Source organism: Chiloscyllium punctatum, chromosome 48 (assembly GCF_047496795.1).
Source record: "Chiloscyllium punctatum isolate Juve2018m chromosome 48, sChiPun1.3, whole genome shotgun sequence".
Taxonomy (NCBI): domain Eukaryota; kingdom Metazoa; phylum Chordata; class Chondrichthyes; order Orectolobiformes; family Hemiscylliidae; genus Chiloscyllium; species Chiloscyllium punctatum.
The window spans coordinates 36081275-36103495 of NC_092786.1; the positions used below are offsets into that span (position 1 = coordinate 36081275).

At 38.4% G+C, this 22221-nt stretch overlaps 1 protein-coding gene across 1 annotated transcript in view; it reads right to left on the reverse strand.

Annotated features, from left to right (window-relative positions):
- Window positions 1–17380: 17380 nt before the first annotated feature.
- Window positions 17381–22221, reverse strand: part of lrrc28 (leucine rich repeat containing 28) — a 73638-nt gene continuing 68797 nt past the window's right edge. The window contains exon 8 of the mRNA XM_072564953.1: window positions 17381–17777. Within this exon, the coding sequence (XP_072421054.1) occupies window positions 17492–17777 (286 nt within the window). The 3' untranslated portion in view covers window positions 17381–17491. The remainder of the gene's footprint in view (window positions 17778–22221) is intronic.

Genomic DNA, 22221 nt, shown 5'->3' on the forward strand with positions numbered 1-22221 from the left:
AGCTGATTGATCACTGAGATCTCAAGTGTCTACCGCTAGAACTTAGGCTCTTTTACATATGCTGTTCTCCCTCTCTCAGCATCTCCTTTCAGGAACACAAATACTACTTAAGTCATTGAGAAATTATTGGAGGAGCAGTGTAGTATATGTGTGATTAGTCATGTTGGATGACTTAATCTTTTATCTACTGTTTTGTGTTGAGTAAGTCCTACTATATTAATATGCTGTATTTGTGACTCTAAGTACCTTTCCAAAAATGTTTACTTTTATAACTCTTTTCCTAGACTGGCTAACATTTCAAGGCACTCGACAGGGCATATTATTCTTGCAACAGTAGCATTTCACTCAAAGGAACTGTAAAATATTTACAACTCAAGAATTGTTCACTGATTAAAATGGCAATTTGTACTCAATGTACACTTTGTTGCCTACATCATTTCTCGACTGTTCTCATTTCTCTATTCTCTTCAAGCTGTAAATTTCTAAATCCCTTCTGCCCATTTACAAAGGTGCTTGCTCCCACTCTGCATCTTTCAGGCATCAAAACTGGGGACAGTGGAATGGGCAAAACCTCATGGAACTGAAATGTCAAATTATTCCAATATTTGAGCAGTTGTGGGATATGACAAAATAAAGGTCAGCTCTCAGCAGAAAACAACAAAAATTCTAAAATCAATCTGTATTTCTGTGGACAGAAGCAAAGTTAAACTTTCAGGTTGGTAACATTTCATCAGAATTGAGGAAAGATAGAAATGTAATTGGTTTCCAGCAAATGGAGGGGTTGGAGATTAACAAGAAGATTAAAAGTAGAAGGTCTGTGATAGGGTGACATGCAGAAGAGATTAAATAACAAAACAAACCATAAAACCATTGCTTAATTTAAACCTGGCCAATATGGCTATTCTTCCTTGCAGAAGATGTTTCACAACTAACCACAATATAATTTGATTCCTCAGTTGATCAAGACAAATTTAATGAAAAGTAATTCAATCCCACAAAAGGCATCATGATACAAAAACCAAAGGGAGTGTTAATGGTTAGAGAACAATACAGAAAAAGAGGATATGTCCAGATAAAGACAAATGCAAATTCCTGTAAATGTTAAAAACATCATTGGTAGGGCTTGAATAGATTGTGACTTTTGTATACATTGTATCTTCTGCTGCCAATATTAGTGATTAGATGTATTTATAAGAGGTTTAGATCAATTTAATTTTAAATAGGTTTCACTTGCATGTAATTAGTAACCATTCACTTCCATGAGGTTTTGCCCATTCCACTGTCCCTGGTTTTGATGTCTCAAAGATTGATTTGAGAGAGGCATGTCTACTATTCCAGTTAAATTACCATAGTTTATTTTAGCTTTTACTGGAATATGTTCTGACCATGATATATTTGGAAGTCCTACCAGATTCTTCTGCACTTCCATCAAAATATTATTGGCAGACAATGGATCAATGCTGGATTTGAGCAGCACAACAGGTTGTTATCAACTTGACTGGAATAGCAGTGATGGATGAAATTCAAACTTGTTCACTCACACCACAATTGATTCATCACTGCAGTCTGCAGCAGATCCACCCAAACGTTAGGGATAAACAATTTATTTTTCTATTACTGCTTGGAATTACACAAATTCCACAGTGCTTAGCGATAACTACTAACTGCTAACTGTGTGAATTTGATCCAGTTCAAAGCAATATTTGTGGGTGTAACCACCTTTTAACTTAAAAATACCCCCAGGTTTGCCAGGAGAATGCTGTAACGCAAAATTTGACACTGGGCCATGTCAAGCAATATTGGAGCAAATGGCTCCAAGCTTGGTCAAAGAGGTTTTAAGGAATGTTTGGGAAGGGGAAAGAGCAACACAACAGTTTAGGGAGGGAATTCCACAACTGAAGGCTAAGGCAGCTGAAGGTTCTGCCATCCATGGTGGAGCAATTAAAATCAGGATTCCTCAAGAGATTGAAATTCCACCAGTACGTTTCCTCACCAATGTGAACTGATATTGTACCTGGAATAGTGTTGTACAAAAGCAGGTTGTATCAATTAAAGGAAAACTTTGAAAGTATAGCAGCAGTGAGCTAAAGACATCAGGTGGCAAGAAATGTTACTGCACTGATCGTTTGATCATTACAGCATACACATAAAGCTCAATTTCAAACACTTAGTTTCAAATCTGCATCATTTACTGTTGTACTTTGCTGCTCATTTGCAACAAGTGCTCTATGTGCATCAGGTTTACCACTCCTTTTCAACAGATATCATTTTGTTTGAAAAATTGTTGATGTCAGCAGGACATTTGTTCCTATTTAACAAAGTGCTATTTTAATTCTGATTTTTTTTTGCTCTGGTGAAATGCTTTTAAAATTATCTTTAAATTATCCAAATCAAAAGTAAATGTGGTTTAATCTATGTTCAGCAAAACATTTATGCATGTATCAGTCACCATAAGCAGCCACAGAGAATGCTGGAGAAACTCAGCAGGTCTGATAGCATCTGTGGAGCAAGAGATAGAGTTAATATTTCAAGTCCAGTGTGACTCTTTTTTCAGATGAAAGGTAACAAAAGTGAAATGCTGGAGAGAGTCAGAGGGAGAATTTTATTCACTATCTGCTTCAGAATCCTGGATGATAAGATCTATGGAAGAAAATCAAAGTCTTTGAAATGTGTATGCTAAGGTATTTGCGAAAAACAAATGAGGAGGGATATTAAATTGCAAGAGTAAAAAGAAATCTAATAAATGGCATCCAGAAAAGGAAATGTCAGAATTGTGCCTAGTTGACCAGAATTACAGAGATCTCTCTGAGATAGTAAAGTGCAGGGTAGCAGGATGAGGTGTCTATCTTGGTGTAATTCGATGACTGATATCACACAGAGGTTATAGTGCATATGTCAGGTGACAGGCGACAGAAAAGGATGACATAACATGATAGATTAGGGGAGGCAATAGCCTAGTGATATTATTGCAACAATGTTAGAATCTAACGACCCAGAAAATATTCTGTGGACACGGCTTCCAATCCTACCATGGCAGATGGTTGGAATTTTAATTCAATGTAAATCTGGAGTCTAATGATAATCCATTGCTGATTGTCAGAAAAACCCACCTGATTCACTACTGTCTTCTAGGGAAGGAAACCGCCATTCGTACCTGGTTGGGACTACGTGACTCCAGATCCACAGCAATGCGATTTACACTGTGCAATTAGGGATGGGCAATAAATGTCTGCCAGCCAGCCTCGGCCTTATCTGGTGAATAAATAAAACATCATCTCCTGGCTACAGGAAGCAGCAGGGGGTTGATAACACAGCCACCAATTGAGATGGGCAAGGGGAGTGCAGAGATCCTAGACTGTTGTAGCATTGAAGCCAGGTTACAGAAAGAGAGAACGAGCAAGGCCATGAGAGATCTGAAAACATTGCATGAGAATTTTAAAACTGAGACCATACCAATCTATATGCCAGTGAGTGGATAAACAGGACTTGGTCAGGGTTGGGAGAGTTAAAAATATTGGAATAAGAGAGGCTGACCAAGATAGATCATCAAGACTGGAAGCAACAAGGTGCAGATGTGAGTCCCAGCAACAAAAGGCAGATTGAAAAGAGCTCAAGGAGAGATTATTGCTCAGTAATGGACAATCCGTGGTCTTCCATTAATATTTCTCAAGGTGAGAGATTGTGCAAAACATCACATGTCAGGTTGCCAATTAGTTTGGATGTGTAAGCAGCTGCTCCCAAGAACCATTTGCCAATTTCCCCAACCTCTCTCTAAGGAAAAGAGAACATTTGTCATAAACAACACTGTTACAGGTACGTGGGGGAGTTTCATCCAAGTGTGCCTGCAGTTCCACTCAGATTGAATTACCATTCTCTCCACATGTACTATCAGGAAGACATCTGGGAGTTAAGAATGGTTATTACGTATCATTATGCTTTCTAATGGAGGAATCTATTCACTTTACAAATAATAAAAATGTTCACTCAGTGCTCCCCTATCATTTCTGGAGCCTAAACTATTGATGCAATGTAAACGGAGTGTACTATCCTTTGTCCCTGAGAAACCATGTCTTGCCAGATTACAACTCAAGAAGTCAGCTGGCTCCAGTCTGGCTGCAAGTTACTGTCTGGCATTTGGGACATTTGCTTTGAAAGGCAAATGGATAAATCAAGGCAGCAGCAGCTGCTATTGTCAATGGACTTCATTGGGTGCTGCTTCCTTCTCTGCAAATACAAAGTCATTCTGTTGGCTTTTGGTGCTGTGATTATCAGTGCTGAAGGCTCAGTTGCATTGATAAGTGACTAAGTCAATTCTTCTATTTTTGTTTGAAGTGCATTTTGAAAAATCGATTTGTCTGAAGGAAGTCTCTCTCCTGACAATTTCATTGGTAATTGTCCATCTCAAAACTTGTGTTAAGCCAAAGCAAAATGCAGGTTGCAAAATGTTATTGTGTTTTTGCCCAAGAGGGAATACATCTGAAAAAACCTCATATTCACAGGCAGCTATTTGGAAAGAAAATTCACAGCTAGATGCTTGGATGGACTGAAGACTAGCAAAGTGCAATTGAAAGGTGTATCTTAATACACAAGTGGACATGTTAGTAGCTGATCAGTCCACTGTTACAATAACTCTATTCCTGCTAGCAACCTGCCTTGCCCAGATCCTTTGGTGGCTGTGAAAAAATCTTTTGGATTACTAAACATCAAGGGCCAAACATCCACCTTATGTACTGTAAAATTCTATGATTCTACTGTAGTGTTCCCCTCACTCGTCAAACTAAAGAGAGAAAGAGATAGGGGAACGGTTATAAAAAAACTTGTTTGTGGCTTAGAAACAGTAGAGCCTCAGTACTGCCCATCATCGTGACCAGTAAAGATGACAGGGACCCTGGGAAAGCTTGTGATATGTTTGGCATGTAAGCTATAGGAGGTTTTGAAATTGGAATCCCAGAACTGAGAGGGCTGTAGGGAGAAGTGACTGAGGAGAATTCTGGCAGAAGTTGGCTCACTCACACAACTGTGAAAGGGATTGTGGAGGACCCAGCTTCAAAGAATTATGAAGCCCCAAATATTGCACTGGGGAGTACAGGAGCAGAGGGACCTCAGGGTTCACGTGCATAATTCTCTGAAGATGTCCAGGCAAGGTGAAATAACTGTTAAGATGGCTTAAAGGCTTGGGTTTTTAAACAGAGGCACAGAATATAAAAACAAGGAAGTGATGTGAGCCTGCTACAAATCACTGGTTGTACAAAATTTGGGTTCAGTTCCAAGCACCTTCTTTAAGGAAGGATGTTGAAGCCCTGGAGACAGTGCAAAGGAGATCTACTATAATGATAATAGGACTGAGGGATTTTAGACACAAGGAAAGTTTAGAAAAATCAGATTAATTTTCCTTTGGAGCAGAAAAGATTAAGAAATGATCTTATTGAGGTATTCAAAGTTATGAACCATTTTGGCAGGGTAAAGAAGGATATTCTGTTTCCATTAATTCGAATGTCAGTAACTAGTGGTCACAAATTCAAGATTGTAAGATGTGAGAGAGATGAGGATAAACTCTTTCATAGCTCATAGAATCATACAGCACAGAAGCAGACCCTTCGGTCCAACCAGTCCATGCTGAACATCATCCCAAACTAAACTAGTCCTACTTGCCTGGTCCTGGCCTATATCCCTCCAAACATTTCCTATTCATGTGCTTCTTCAAATATATTTAAAATGTTGTAATTATACCACTTCCTCAGGAAGTTCATTCCACTAATGCAGCACCCTCTGTGTAAAGGATTTGCCCCTTATGGCATATGAAATCTCTCTTCTCTCACCTTAAAAATGTCACCCTCGTCTTGAAATCGTAGGGAAAAGACAACTACCATTAACTCTATCTATACCCCTCATTATTTTATAAACCTCTATCAGGTCATCTCTCACTCTCCTACACTCCAGTGAAAAAAGTTCCAGCCTAACAAGCCTTCCTTTGTAACTCAAATCTTCCATAACCAGCAACATCCTGATAAATCTCTTCTGCGCCATCGCCAGTTTAGTTACATCCTTCCTATAACTGACTGACCTGAACTGAACACTGTATTCCAGAAGAGGCCTCACCAGTGTGCTACACAACCTCAACATGACATTCCAACTCCAATGCTCAAAGGACTGAGCAATGAAGGCAAGTGTGCCAAACACCTTTTTAAACACCCTGTCTCCAAGTGATGCAAACTTCAAAGTACTATTTACCTGCATCCCGAGGTCCCTCTGCTCTACAACACCACCCAAGGCCCTACCATTAATTGTACAAGCCCTACCCTTGTTGGTTGTATCATAATGCAATATCTCACATTTATCAAAAGTTTGATTGACAGTACTATAACTTGTACTACCCAAATCAAACACCTTCTGCCATTTTCCAGCCCATTCTACCATGTGGTCAAGATCTGTTTGTAACCTTAGAAAATCTTCATTATCTATTCTGCCAACAATTTTGGTATCAGTCACAACATACTAACCATGCCTCCTATATTCTCATCCAAATCACTATATAAATAAGAAACAAGAGGACCCAGAACTGATCCCTGTGAAATACCACTGGTGGTAGGCCTCCGGTCTGAAAAGCAACCCTCCACCACCTCTCTGTCTCCTGTCGCTAAGCCAATTACGTATCCAATTGGCAAGCTTAGTCTGAATGCCATGTGACCTAACTTTACTAATTAGTCTACCATGCTGAATCTTGAAGGCTTTACTGAAGTCCTAGAACAAATGTAAGAGTGTTGTTCGGATTTGGAATGTGTTGCCTGGTAAAGTGGTGAAGGCAGATTCTATAGGATGCTTCCAAAAACAACAGAACAGCACAGTGGCTCAGTGGTTAGCACTGCTGCCTCACAGCAGTAGGGACCCGGGTTCAATTCCCGTCTCGGGCAACTCTGTGTGTGGAGTTTGCATATTTTCCCCATGTCTGTGTGGGTTTCCTCCGGTTTCCTCCCACAGTCCAAAGATGTGCAGATTAGGTGAATTGGTTATGCTAAATTGCCCATGGTCTTAGGTGTAGGGGAATAGGTCTGGGTGGGTTGCTCTTTGGAGGGTTGGTGTGGACTTTTTGGGCCGAAGGGCCTGTTTCTACACTGTAGGGAATCTAATCTAATCATATCCTTGAAAGTGGTGAATTTAAGTGCCGGAGAATGGGACTAACTGGGTAGCTTTTTTAGAAGGAGTGGCAGACATGATGAGTTCAATGGCCTCCTCCTGTGCTGTAACATTCTATGCTTTCCATTTTACTCATTTTGAGCTGGAACAACAACACTGCGGTTAGAGAAGAGGCTTTACCTCCTTCAGAAACTTTCCTCTCACTCTAATTCCCCTCTCTCTGTCGGAATAACAGAGTGGGATTTCCTGAGTTCCCCAGGATCCCCCACCTCCATCTAAAACCGAATCTTGGTATCAGGTCCTGAGCAATGAAGCTGAAAATGGGAGTAATTGCACCAACTTTGCAAAAGCACCTACGCACCACAAGCCCAGTCATTTTGTGAGCCTACAGTAACAACAGCTGAGCAGAATTCTCAATTTGCAAGTGTAGCTCAAATCACCATCATAGCAACAACTGGAGCCCAAGTGAGGCACTTTTAAAAGAAATCCCCAACATTTACTGCTTTATTTCAAACAGGAGAGCAATGCACAGGTACAAATTAATACACTACATATTATTTTATTCTTATTTATTGCATTCAAATTACACATAAGCCACTTTTGTTATCTCATGTCAAGGTTTGTAATGATGGGTCGTGTCAACCTAGCTGAAAGATAAAGGAGCCAAAGACCAGCAAGGTTCCCTCACAACCTGGAGATGGGTCAGAACATTATTGAATGACGTACCTTAGACATTTATGCTAGATTCTCCTGATCTGTAATAATATCCTGGACTGAACTAAATTTGAAAATGGAGGTACATTAGGAATCAAATAGCCTCAAGGTTGCAGATGGGCAACAAAACAGCATTTAGGTATGGGTTGTCGAAGCCCAGTTCAGCAACTTAATTTTGTATTATGCTTTAACATAGTAACATGTTCCAAGAAACATTTTAAAACATCCAGACTAAGAATGTGAGAGACCAGTCAGGAGTGAATAAGAATAATCATGCGTGGAGTAATGAAGGCATAAGTGAAGGCTTCAGAGGAGTTAAAGGTAAAAGATTTTTGTATATATATAACCTTAGATTTAGATTATAGTGAAATGTGTATAATGTTGTCTTGCATGGCACCATTTTAAATACAAAGATACCTAGGTACAAAAAAAGTAGCAAAAGAACCAAAGTTTAAAAAGTTAAGCATTACCCTCATAGAATAAATAGAAAAATAAAGAAATAAGGTCATAGTTAACATTAATGTTCGTCTTAATATAAAGTGGAAAAATAAAAGAATAGGGTTAAAAGTTCAATCGACTTTGAGTTCTCTGCTTAGTTCACTCTCCTGAAGACCTCAGCTTCCTGTTCTCGACGCTGCCACCTCAGATACCAGGGGAGCTCCCTCAACGCTCGCTCTTGCTGCGATTGGGCTGCAATGCTGTCACTGCTGACGAAGCTGCCGTCTCTCCGATCTCATCCAGAACATGCCTGAGCAGGACCCACTTGCATCCCCAGCTACTACCACGGTGGGCCAAAAGAACGGGCTCAGACAGCCACATGAGGCCGTGAGACCACTACAGGCTGGGACAGGCCAAGAGGGCTCCTTGTCAGGTCCACACAGAGGCCGGGAGTGAAGAAACAAAGAAAAGGAATACCAAGAGAGCAAAAGAAATGGAGGAAGTGAGCTTGCTCAAGCTGAAGTGTCCTATCCTGCCACCATCTTGGATTTCGAAACTACCTAAAACGTTCAACACAAATAACAAAAGGCGACTGCAATCTTAATAAAAGGGTTTTGTGATAATGGAAAAAGGAGTCCCTGGAAACCAAAACTGAACCCCCACAAAAAAACCTCAAAATCAGATTGAGTCTGGGCGTTGGGATATTATTTTGACTCCTGTTGCTCAAGCTGAAGTTAGCTCATTCACAACAGGCAGGGGGATAGAACCTAGTCCCTTTGTGATCTCTATGGCTAGTTTACTTCACATTCCGAGGGTACCACCTGGAAACTTGACCAAAAGATCTTAGCACTGCATCTGTTTTTGTAATCCAACAGGCAACATCTTTGACTAAATAATGGAAACAATTTCTAAAGAGGCCAATGGAATTTTCAGCTTTTTAGGTCATTCTGTAATTGGTTGACCTCTTTCCCTGTGCCACCAAAAGTGAAAAATATGGCAGAATGTGTCCATAAACAGCAGTCTCCGTAAATATTTTAAAGCTACCAGTGTTTCTTTCCCTATTGCCTGCACACCATGTAAGAAATATATAGGATACACTCTACTTTCAATCAAAGAGAGTGTCCCATACTTAATTCTAATCTCTCAATCACAGCTGGGGAATTGAAAACCTGTTTCACGGTCTGACTCAAGTATGGTATCTATTCAGAAAAATATTAAATGGTCATTAACATGAAAGGAACAAATCACTTGCCTGTAGCAATTTTTTTAACTTGCAGAAAATATCAAATGTCATTTGTCTTTCAATGGAACGGATTCCGTTAATTGAGCGAAACTGGAGATATTCCTTTTAATGGGCTAGAAAAGAATGATGGCATGTAGGAAGTTCTGTTAAGGTGCACAGATTTAAACCAGTCTTATTTCCTATTGCATCTCTATTCCAAGACACAACTTGTAATTTGCTCTTTTATAGAAAGGCAGCTGGGTGGCCAATTACTGATGGAAGTGCACCATTTCTTTCTTAGTGTTGTCACACCAAGATGTAAAATTCTGCACGTTTGTGTTGCGGCTGTGGAATTCAACATGTAGCTGTGTCAAAAGCAGGAGGATGAAGTGAAAGGAGGCCGAAACCATGTTAGTGAAAACTACACACCTTCAGTAACTATTTTTAATAAAATCATGACGGGCAAGGGTAGGGTAAATAGACAGTCTTTTCTGTGGTGTCGGTGAGTCCAGAACTAAAGGGCACAGGTTTAGGGTGAGAGGGGAAAGCTTTAGCAGGGACCTAAGGGGCAACGTTTTCACGCAGAGGGTGGTGCATGTATAGAATAAGCTGCCAGAGGAAGGGGTGGAGGCTGGTACAATTACGACATTTTAAAATCATCTGGATTGTTGTATGAACAGGAAGGGTTTAGAGGGATATGGACCAAGTGCTGGCAAAAGGGACTAGGTTAATTTAGGATATCTGGTTGGCATGGACAAGTTGGACCAAAGGGTCTGTTTCCATGCTGTACATCTCTATGACTCTAATTGAACAATGTACAACTGTAGTCGGATTCCCTTAAACAGTGTGTGACATTTGGGCAATGAAAGTGAATAATAAATTGATAAACTGGCACTGACTTTCCAAAAGCTTTTCCCTCCAAGTGATTTTCCTTTGGTTCCTCTGGATATACAATGTATATCCTATCGACCGTCACACTGAAGAAGTTTCACTCCTTGAGCACTTCCTCACAAGTGATCAGGCCTTACAGTAAACACGATTGCTAACTTGGCCCCCACGTTCAGTAATGTGCGACCATTCAGATTTGAGCTGCTACAGGCTAAAGACCCTGCACAACCAAAGATTGTGTGGTAATTTTCATACATAAAACACAAAATTACAGTCCATTGGAATCCTTCCTAAACGAGACCAAGTCCCCAACACACCACAGGAAAATACAAGCAGTTCATCAAATCTTGGAATTCTCAGTTATTCCAACTTTGGAGGAAAAGGAATGCAGACTTCCTTCTCTCTCAGATTTCAGTGAATCAGACAACAAACAGTTCTTTCATGGTCACTACTACTGAGACTAACTTTCAATTCTAGAACTCATTAATTGAATTTAAATTTGACCAGCTGCTGTGGTGGGATTTAATCCAAGCGTTAGCCTGAACCTCTGAATTACTGGTCCAGTGACAGTAATATTACTGGACTAATAATCCAGATGGGGACAGAACATTTTGAATCCTACCATGTCAAGATGAAGAAGTTTGAACTCAATAATGGTAAGCACACGGCCACTGTCGATTCAAAAAGTGAACCACTGGAAAAGCACAGCAGGTCAGGCTGATCAAGGGCTTATAACCGAAATGTCAACTCTCCTGTTCCTCAGTTGCTGCCTGACCTGCTATGCTTTTCCAGGGCCTCACTTTTCGACTCTGATCTCCAGCATCTTCAGTCCTCACTTTCTCCTAACTACTGTCGACTGTTGGTAGATAATTAATAAATCTGGAATTAAAAACTACTTTAAATGGTCAATTGTCCTAAAAGCCCATCTAGTTCACAAATTTCTTTCAGGTAAGAAAATCTATTCTTCCTAATCTGGATTATATGTTACTCCTGACCTACAGCAATGTAAGTGACTCTTAAAGACCCTGAAACGGCACATCAAGGCCAATTTCAGAGTGGCAATAAATGCTGGCCCAATCAGTGACATCTACATGCCACGAACAAACAAAGAAAAGTGTTGCCATTGGTTTTCGTAAAGGAAAGTTGGAAGGGGAAACAAATAAATGAATATTTGACTAGTCTCCAGTCCCTTGACGAGGGAAACAATTGTCTTCCTCATCTGAAGGTCCTGTTTCTGGTGTCGAGCATGGTATTATCTCATTGTTATGACCCTCAGTAAAGGCACTGGTTCCGATTTATGGATGTACCATATTTGCCTACAAATCTGGAGAGAAAGCATGTTTCACTGCCAGAAAGTAAGACAGCAATCTTGAATTATAACAGCTCAACAGCTGTGAGCAGGCAAACAAAATGGAAGACACAGCTTTTATTAAGTGAGCAGAATCAACACATTTAGTTTCCAAGGATAAAAATAAAATTGATAATTAAGACACCCACAAGATGTTGGTGGATGTTAAACTGCGACATTCAGATTGATGTATTCACAAAAACTCAATCTAATCTTTCTTTTTGATGAAATATATAACTATGTAGTGCTTTAAATTGCCATTTAATCATAGGTCACCTTCAAGATTAGACACTTACAATTTTTTAAGTGTAAAATTAAATTAAAGCATCAACTGGAAAATTTGACAACTACCATAAACCTATAATTAGCCTGAAGTTTCACTGTATTTTACGTGTTCTTCAGAATTTTATACAAATTTGCAAATTTCCTCAGCCTCCAGGCTGAGGAAAATACAGTCAACCAGAAAAATGGTTTGCAGGCATAAAGAAAAACTACTAGTACTAGAACACTGACGTTAGAACAAAATCAGATCCAGCCCTGAAGGAAGGTGTATTGTTTTTCATTTTCAAATCCTGAATACTTCGCACGTATATTCAGGATGTTATTTTACCAAAAGTCAAATCTGTGTATTTGAATGTATCTTTGGAATTCACAATTATTTCAAAGTATTGTTTGAATGCTGCAAATCCCAACAACTTGAAACCCAGATTCAATTTACAAAATAATTGTCATTATTTTAAGCAACTAATATCATTCTCCATAATCCTTGTGTACGCTGACCTACACTGGCTCCCAGTAACATTTTAAATTTAAAATTCTCAGGCCTGTTTTCAGATCTCCAAGACCTGACCTAGCTCTGCAAGCTCCTCTAATTCAGTAACTCTCCAATAAATCTGCATTCCTCTAATGCTGATCTCTTCCACACTCCCGATTGTATTGTTCCAACAATGGCGGCAATGCCTTCAGTTCTCTGGACCCCAACCTCCAGAAATCTCTCCTTATACTTCTCTGCCTTTTTACATCACCTTTCCTCTTTTTAGGACACTTTTTAGAACTTCGCTTTTTCACATGCTTTTGGGTAATCTGACCTCATAGCTCCCTTGTGATTTGGTGTCACACTTCATTTTATAATGTCCATTTTATATAGTACCATTTTATAAGTTGTTTTTCTGTTAAGTAACTTGGATCAGGTGGACAAACACATTGAAAAAAATGTTGATTTATGCTACAGTGGGTTTGTAGGTCTCCAGTTTTAGTTTGATTGGTGAGTCCAATTGTTCCCTTACAGACACATGGCAAGAGCTTCAGTTACAATCCCATCCATTAAGTGTTGCAATTTGATATGTGGGCTATGTCAAACTCCACAAGAATGTGCAAGAACAATGTTTTTTTTGTGCCACATGACCTATGCACATGGAAAATGATGAAAAGGTCAAATCCATCATTCCCAATACAGAAACAGGTGTGTAGCTTTGTATCGTATTGGGAAGGAAAGGAAGCAACAGAGTTAGATTGTTCTTTGTTCAGCTAATTTTAGTTGATCATTAGATCATTTATGTGCATTGCATAGATGGAACTAAAAAGAAACAGATCCCACATGAGAGGTGACATCTAAATTGGGGGAGGTGCTCAGTGCAGTTACATTGGCATCATTTCCCGAATCTGTTCTCCTAATCTCACTTAATGACCTTGAAAGCAAGGTAAGCACATGCTTTACAAGATCAATGAGACAGACAACATTACAGATGAGAATGCTGCAAAGTCTTTGCAGAAAGATTTAGATTGCATATGCATGGAAAGATGAAACAAGCAAACGAAATAAACAATTCCATGTTATAGATCATGCAATGAATTTAAATGATTTGACAGAGGACGAGTTCAAAAGGAATCGGGAAATAATAGCACATTTGTGATTTACAATTCTTGGGTAATGTGGTGAAGCCTGCGATAATTAGTAAATACAGCTCAAGCCTCCAATAGTGCTAAATTGATCAGACCACAGTTGGAGTTAAGACTCAATTTGGCAATTTAAAAAACCCTCCAAATCTCAACACAGTGAGAAGACAAAGATTGATCCCATGTATACAAAGAAATATACGTGAAATAAATATTAGCAAAATGTCAGTCAAGGTAAAAGGGTACTGGCAAGTGGGACCACGTAACAAATTTTAAATATAAGTATAAAATATTAGCAGCATACTTATTAAGTACAATTCATATTTATAATAATGCATTCTAGATTAGTGGTGCTGGAAGAGCACAGCAGTTCAGGCAGCATCTGAGGAGCAGTAAAATCATGCAGAAGAGGCAAAAAGCATTATCATGTTTAGAATACTACTTGATGTTGTAAAAGGAGTCCAAAAACAAATTGCTGGCTAAGCTCAGCAGGTCTGGCACAAAGTTCTGAGGAAGGGTTACTCAACCAGAAATGTTAACGCTGATTTTTCTCTAGAGATGCTGCCAAATCTACTGAGCTTATCTAAGCAATTTCTGCTTTGGTCTCTGATTTACAGCATCCACAGTTCTTTTGGTTTTTACAATCGGAGTGTTGGGCTATTATGGGGAACAGCATCAATGGATTTGAAAGGCTTTTCAGACCCCCAACTTGTGTTGCAGTAAGAGTGCAGATATGAAAACTTATTTAATTTTGGGTGCTTCTTGAATGGGGAATACTTACTTTAAGAAAATCCTGATGAACAAGCTGAAAGGTGTACAAACAGTACAGGTCCAAAGCACAATAGGTACAGAAGGAATTCTAAACAAGTAGATAGATAACATTAAGTTGTATTCTCTATGTTGAAATAAAAACCATTTCCCTGACTAGTGAGCAATACTGCCTGAGACATAGCTTAGGCAATACTTTTTCTTTCACATTTGGCCAAAATGTTTCAGTCCAAAAATCTCTGAAATCAGTTATCATCCATGGTTATCACAATGGTGCATACTACAACATAAACACTGATCCTGGGGGTTAGTTAGTTCAGTTGGCTGGATTCCTGATGAAATGTCGATTTTCCTGCTCCTCGAATGCTGTGCTTTTCCAGCAGCACTCTAATCTTGACTCTAATCTCCAGCATCTGCAGTCCACACTTTTGCCTGGATGATTGGATTGTAAGGCCAAGTGATATCAAAAGCCTGGGTTCAATTCCTGTATTACTGAAGGTTCTACCTTTTCAACCTCACCCCTCACCTAAGGTGTAGTGACTCTTGGGTTAAGTGACTACCAGTCATCTCGCTCTCTAGTGAGGGCGTGGAACTATGGAGACTTTTTTTTAAGATGCTGATGAAGAAGCACTAACATTTTGTTTAGCCCCCAAGCAGCGATTAGAAATACCTTGACAATTTATAGCTTGATATTTAGAACAAGGCACATCTTTCTTGACAATTAATTGTCCATTTAATCTGGTCTACCCTCAGAGCACGTTCATTTCAAAATCTGAGAAAACAGTTATTAAGTTATTATACAATGTTAGACTAAGTTTGGTAAAACACGTTAGGATTGGATTTTCTAACTGATGTTAGTGTACTTGGACACCAATGATCATCCCAAACCATCACCGGTAGTTCAATGCTGATTAGAAATTTCACCAGAAAACTCCCGGCCATCCCTCAGGATTCCGCTTTGTATAGAGACAAATAAATGACGATGATTGCAAGTGCTTGGATGCTACGTTATGAGGGGAAAGGTAAGGAACTGGACTGCTACTGTTTGAAAGATAGATTGGGGTGACGGGATTTATTTGAAGATAAATATTGAGTTAATCAGGAAAGGAAGTGACACTAAGCAAAACATTTAACATGTACTGCAGGGAAGTCAGTTGAAATACACAATCTTTTCAAAAGAGAGAAATGGATTGAGAATTACAGGGAAAAATTAGGTAGATGACTCAAGTGTTGTCTACCTGAAGATTCTCATCATTATGGTCACACACTTCTATTATTTTGGAGAGTTTCAACAATTCAACATAATTGTTTCTAGATGAAAGACTGATTCCTGATTGTTATTAAAAAAAATTATAAGAAAATTATAAAAAGAACTAACCTATGCTGAAGAAATGACAGTGTAAAATGTCATCAAATGCCTAAATATTGCATTGAAGATAAATGAGAAAATTTGGCAGTTAGTTGCATAAACGTCAATGCTTTCATACTATTAAGACAGTCATAATAGGTCCCTTTTTCAACAATTTAATGCTTATTTTTGCATTAAAAAATGCAGTATTCAAGGTGACTTAAGACTTTATTTTAATATTAATGCTTAAATTATAGATAAGTTAACAAATGTTAAAGCATTGCAGCAGCTTGGGCTATAAAGCTTTTATGATGTATCTCGGAACAGCTTTTCCTACATTAATGCATGATCTAAATGAAACGTCAGCAGCATGTTTTTTTGATGTATTGGTATATTCATTTCATTGACAAAATTACAATTTAATCCAATCATGCAAGGAAGTATTTTCAGAAATAACAATTTAAAAAGTTTAGCTTAAATCATTAATGCTTTTACGTAAATAGAAACATTGTTTTATTTTTGGCATTGAAATTATATAGCTGTTGATAATCATGTTTAGATCCCACACAAATCTCATGCCAAAGTTAACTTTCATTTGAGATTGGTTGCAAAAAGTAAATTAATCAGCTGTAGTTAGGCAGTGGGCACATGCACATCCACAGGTTCAATCAATAAGCACATCGACCTGGACCCAATATACCGACCACTGCAACGGACAGCTGGAACTGACAACCGGAAGCAGCAGATTCAAACCACTACAAATGCCGGAGGAAAGATCACAGAAGCGCTTCACAGGAAGCTCCCAAGTACTGAGGATGTCACCTAGACAGGGGACGAAACGACTGCAACACAAATTCCCAGCTCGGCGAACAGAACCACAACAACATGCACATTTTAGGCTCTATATTAGAGTTCAAGTGAGTATAAGGTCAATGCGAAAGCCATTTTATTATTCTCCACATAAATGTTGCAAAGAAAAAGCTTTGCTTAAACACTTGAAAATGGCACTCCCACGATGTTAAAATTGTACATTTCAAATTTAAGGGGCAATACAAATTCTTAATAATTCTTCAAAAATTCTAATTCTGCTTAGAAGCAATTATGGAGATAGCATCTCCCCGGAAATATGATTTACCCAGTCACAAAAGGCAAGGACCAACTCTGGGGTCATAGACCATTCTAACCAGACCAATATTAACATTCATAAAAACCATCAGACATCGCTCAGCTAATACATCAAAAAAAATGCTGCTGACGTTTTCATGGATATAAAAGCTACTTGCATTTAGATCGCTCATCTATTTATTCTATTACTTGCTACATTCAAAGTGCTGATCACTGATAGCTAGCAAAGTCAAGCACTGGATTTCAGAGGATCTTAGGGCAGAGGCGAGACAAAAGCCCACAAAGTGAGATTAGTGTGCTAGGAATTGGAGGTGGAATAACAAATCAAAGCAAACGCTCGCAGCACATGATATTAGAATCAGTAGGTCAAAGGAGGTCCGAAAATTAACATTCCTTTTCTGCAACAGGCACATGCTTTGCAAAAAACTGGTAATTTGTTGAAGTCTTTAATGCTTTATTTTATTGCATTCCTTTTATTTTTAATATCATTTCCAATCTTTTTACAGTCTTTAAAAAATCTCAACTAGACTTTCTTGTCCCATTTTAATTTTGCTCCATCATCAGCTTTTTAATCTATGTTGTCTGATGTAGGTCAAGTTCTTGGCTTCCTTTAGTGGCAGCAGCTGGAGAAAAGGCTCAGCAAGACTTGGCAGGGAAGTAACCAAACACTGCCAGGATGATAGTGTAAAGTGTACACAGAGAGAGGAGGTGCAAGCAAGAGTCCATGTGGGAGCTTTTCCTTATTGTGACTACCCATGTATGGTACAATTTCTTGATTGAAGCCAAGGAGAAATTCAGGAGGCAGTGGTTGGGGTGAAAAGGTATTGGAGGATAAATAAGTTATTAAAAATCTCAAACTGCCCAAGCTCAGAATGAAAATTTGTCTCATCGAAGTTCTAAATGAATAATAAAGGAGAAAGGTTAGGGCTAAAACCATGACAGGAAATTCTAATCAGAGCAAAACTAAACATTTTTAAAAAGATTAATGCACATTGATGATATAACCATACAGATCCACATAGGTTTTCTTTCCTGAGGGAGAAAATGTGAAAAGGGAATGAAAGTGTGAGTGATGTTTAAAAATAAAGTATTATTGCTTATGATGTGGTTTGGATTAAAAAGCCAAAACTACTAACTCTGATTTTTCAGATTAGTCAAAAAAAACTGCTGCAAACGAAACTGCAATTGCCTGAAGTAAGGAAGTAAGATTTGTGGAGCAAACATTTGATCATCTGCAAACTACCATCTTACTGAATTGCGGAACTGCTACCTTCCTTAAAATTACAATATGACAAGCTTAAGTTAAAATACATAGATAATTTAAACAAAAAACACACACTTATATTGCAGGACATTGTACTCAAGTAATAAGATGCAGGCATTGTACCTCCATCTTTCTAAATAGCACATTCAAAATCTGCCTTACAGCACAGATAAACAGGAAGCAACAAACAATCTACGTTACCATGGGCTGCTTTGATGCACCTTAAAAGAGAAAAGTGATGGTTAACAAAGTGAATTAAAATGATAAATGGTCCCAAAATGCTAACTTATCTGTTCTTTCCATAAACCAAGAGTGACAATGTTAACTGTCCAATGTGCTAATTGTTTCAGGTTTTTCCATCTCCACTTTTGGTTTCAAGACCATAAAACTCTAAGATGTAGGAGCAAATGTAGGCCATTCAGCCCACTGAGGCTGCTCTATCATTCAATGAGATCATGGCTGATCTGCTAATCCTCAATATCACTTTCCTACTTTGTCTCCATAATCCTCGATGCCCTTACTGATTAAAAAACATTTATCCCAGCCTTGAAAATTGGTTTCTTTTAATGATCATTTGTAAAAACAGTTTGCAGCATTTTAAAATTGCTTGTAGTTTTTAAAAAAAGTAGCGTAATATCAACAGCAATCAAATCTCGCAAATTAAAATCCTATTAATTAACACCAATAATCTTAGAGTCATAGAGAGTCATAGAGATGTACAGCATGGAAACAGACCCTCCAACCCGTCCATGCCGCCCAGATATCCCAACCCAATCTAGTCCCACCTGCCAGCACCCAGCCCATATCCCTCCAAACCCTTCCTATTCATATACCCATCCAAATATTTGCAGCTTCAACACTGAGGGGTGAATCTATATATTATTGTCACATATGAGATACAGTGAAAAGTATTGTTCTTCTACAATTCTTTCAATATATTTTGCTTTTATAATTCTGTATCCCCCCCCTACCTTAAATTAGTTGTGTGTATATTGGCTTTCTAGTGGTGGGTGGGGAGAAAAAAAATAGGCTACAAGACAGACAATAAAAGTGACAAAAATGACTTTTTTCAAAAGGAACGGAGGTAACCTCTTGCTTTGAATCAAAACTTATTCAGTTCTGGAAGTTGACTAAATCGACAATGCTTTTGCCCGGTTTCTTTCATAATCTTGGTAATTGCTCTTGGCAAGGTCCAGAAAGACTGCAATACAACCTTAAATGTAGCCTGCTTAATATGATTTTGGAGCATGAGTTTTAAAATGCTGCAGCTGTGTTTGTTGTAGCTCAGTATCCATATATCACACATTACCGCAGAATGAGTCAGGCATTTAAAAAGCAGGTCAGAGTTATGTTCATTCTTATTAGATAATGAAAGAGTTACATAGATGGAGAAATCCACAGGATTTGTACTAAATCACAAGCAGCAAATTAGGTGGAAAGTACCAAACCGAGGCTGATGAATGGTTTAATGAGTACAGGTATTGTTGGTATGCTTCTGGTTATGTGCAATGCAAGATTTTACACATATGAAAGTAGTTACTGTAATCATGAAAAGGAGGGTTTAGGCACTACTCAACTGTTGCTTTTTTTGGATTGTAGCCCATTTTATCACTGCCAAAACGTGTACTGCTGCTAGTGAAGCAACTGGAACAAGAACACGATCAGGACATTAAAATATGCCAAGTAACTGATCTGTTTCACATGCTGTAAAAAGGGCCCTTCTCTCAAGAGTTGATTCTGACAATTTTCAATGGACATGCTTATATGCTCAGATTCCATTGGGAAGATAAGACTGTGATTCTAAGGCATCAAGAATTTACATTTCACTGTTCCCCACCATTTAATAAATGTAGAACTGTTTCTCCATGTCATGCCAATAATTGTGCTCTGCATAAATAGACGACTGTTCTCTTCGGTTAGTGCAAGGAGCATGTTAAGCTCAAAGTGATGTTTATTTCACAAAGTGGTGCACAACTGTAAATGTTATAGGAGATATCTGTAACCTTACTCGTCCTTTTCTGCAGAGACAGTTGGGGTCTGAAGGCCACGTACCACAAGACTATAAGTTGTAGAAGCAGAACTAGGTCATTCAGTCCATCAAGACGATTCTTCCACTCAATGAAATTACGGCAGATTTGATAATTCTCAACTCTATTTTCATGCTAGTTCTTCATAGAACACCTTTGATTTTCTTACTTATTACTAATCCGTACCTCAGCCTTGATCAATTAACATCTCTCTGCTATAAAAGAATTCCACAGATAGACTAGCTGCTGAGAAGAAATTTCTCCTTGTCTGTGCCTTAAATGGACCACCCTTTACTGAGATTATATCCTCTGGTTCTAGGCTTTCCCATTAGGGAAAGTTCAGTGTACCCTGTCAAGCTACCTAAAAATCTTGTGCGTTTCAATATGGGTTTCTCTAATTCTTCTGAAATCCACTGAGTACAGACCCAAATTACTTGACATCTCCATTCCAGGGATCAATGTAACAAACTTTCGCTGGACTGCTTCCAATGCAACTCGCACCCTGTATACTTTTAGCAAGACTTCCCTATTTTAACTTCTTACGTCAGTCCTGCCATCGCAGGAATCAGTCTGGTAACACTTTGCTGCAATCCATCCAAAGCCAGAACATCCTTCTTTAGATATATGAATCAGAACTGCACAGTGCTCAGAGTGTGGTCTCACCATGGCCCTGTACAAATGAGTATGCTCCTGTACTTGAATCCCTTTAGCATGATAGCCAACATACCATTTGCTTGCTTCACAATCTTCTTTCATGAAGACTTATGCAAAGTATCTATTAAACTCTTTAGCCATTACCAGTTCTGGGATTATATATGAAGGAACTGAAACTAACATGATCATTCTAAAAGTTGAAAGACTCAAGCTAAATTTGTTTCATATTTCATTCCAGGACACTCAATCCTGTTGCTATAAATTCTGTGTTTTATGATTCTGCTCCACAACCACCTGATGAAGAAGCAGCGCTTCGAAAGCTAGTGCCTCCAAATAAACCTGTTGGACTATAACCTGGTGTTGTGAGATTTTTAACTTTGCCATTACCTCATTACCAATTATTATTTCCCCAGCACCTCTCTCAATCTTTGAGGGCTTAGATTCATCCTAGTCTGAAAAAAATATTACTTGCTAGCTTTCCTTCAAAGTTTTTTCTATTAGATGTTTTTATCTTTGACATTTTGTTTCCCAATTTGACGCTATGAAATAATGGAGGCCTAATGCAGACAAGTAAGGACCTTTACATCTTCTGAGCTTATATGACATTTCAGTATGTACAGATACATATCATATAATGACTATCAATTAAGCTGTTATTGTACAACAGATTAACCTCTGGATCAATGAAGTAAAACAGCAGAAAAGGTTAATCACAAGAACGTTATGACAATTGCCTAGGCAGCCAGCTTTGTGCAGCGACACAAAAAAAGATATAATTTTTATTTTAACAGGGCAGACTCTTCAACTACTGATCAACATTTCAATACAGTTAATGTTAATATTAAAATGCAAAATATACAATTTGTTTTGGTTTATAATGAGCATGGATCATGACGAGGGTTGTTCCTGATGATTAGTCCAATGTATATCATGGGCAGGGCAGCAAAACAATGAGCTTTAAGTTAATGACAGGGCAAGAGAGGTATCAGAGTTAAGATTCTTCCTGCCACAAAATTATATATAGATATTTTAATACCTAAAATCTATTAAAATTTCAGGCAGAGATAAATGTCAATGATATCAGTGAGATTTTGAAAAGAAAATACCACTGAAAGCACAGTCACGTCTGAGTTGGCTGTGAAGCCTAATGCCATTTACCCTGTACTTCTGTACATGGTGAACACAACTTCAATTTTAAAAAGCTTGATGAGAAATATCACAGTAATATCTTAGAATTTAAAGAATATTAACACATTGTTAACTGATAATACAAAAAGCTGCAAACAGAATGCACATTGTGAAAGCCGTAACATTACAACAATTTATTGAAAAATCCTGCATCACACTGAAGAAACAAGTAGTTTTACAGTTACCACCTTTAGTGAGTTTTGAGAA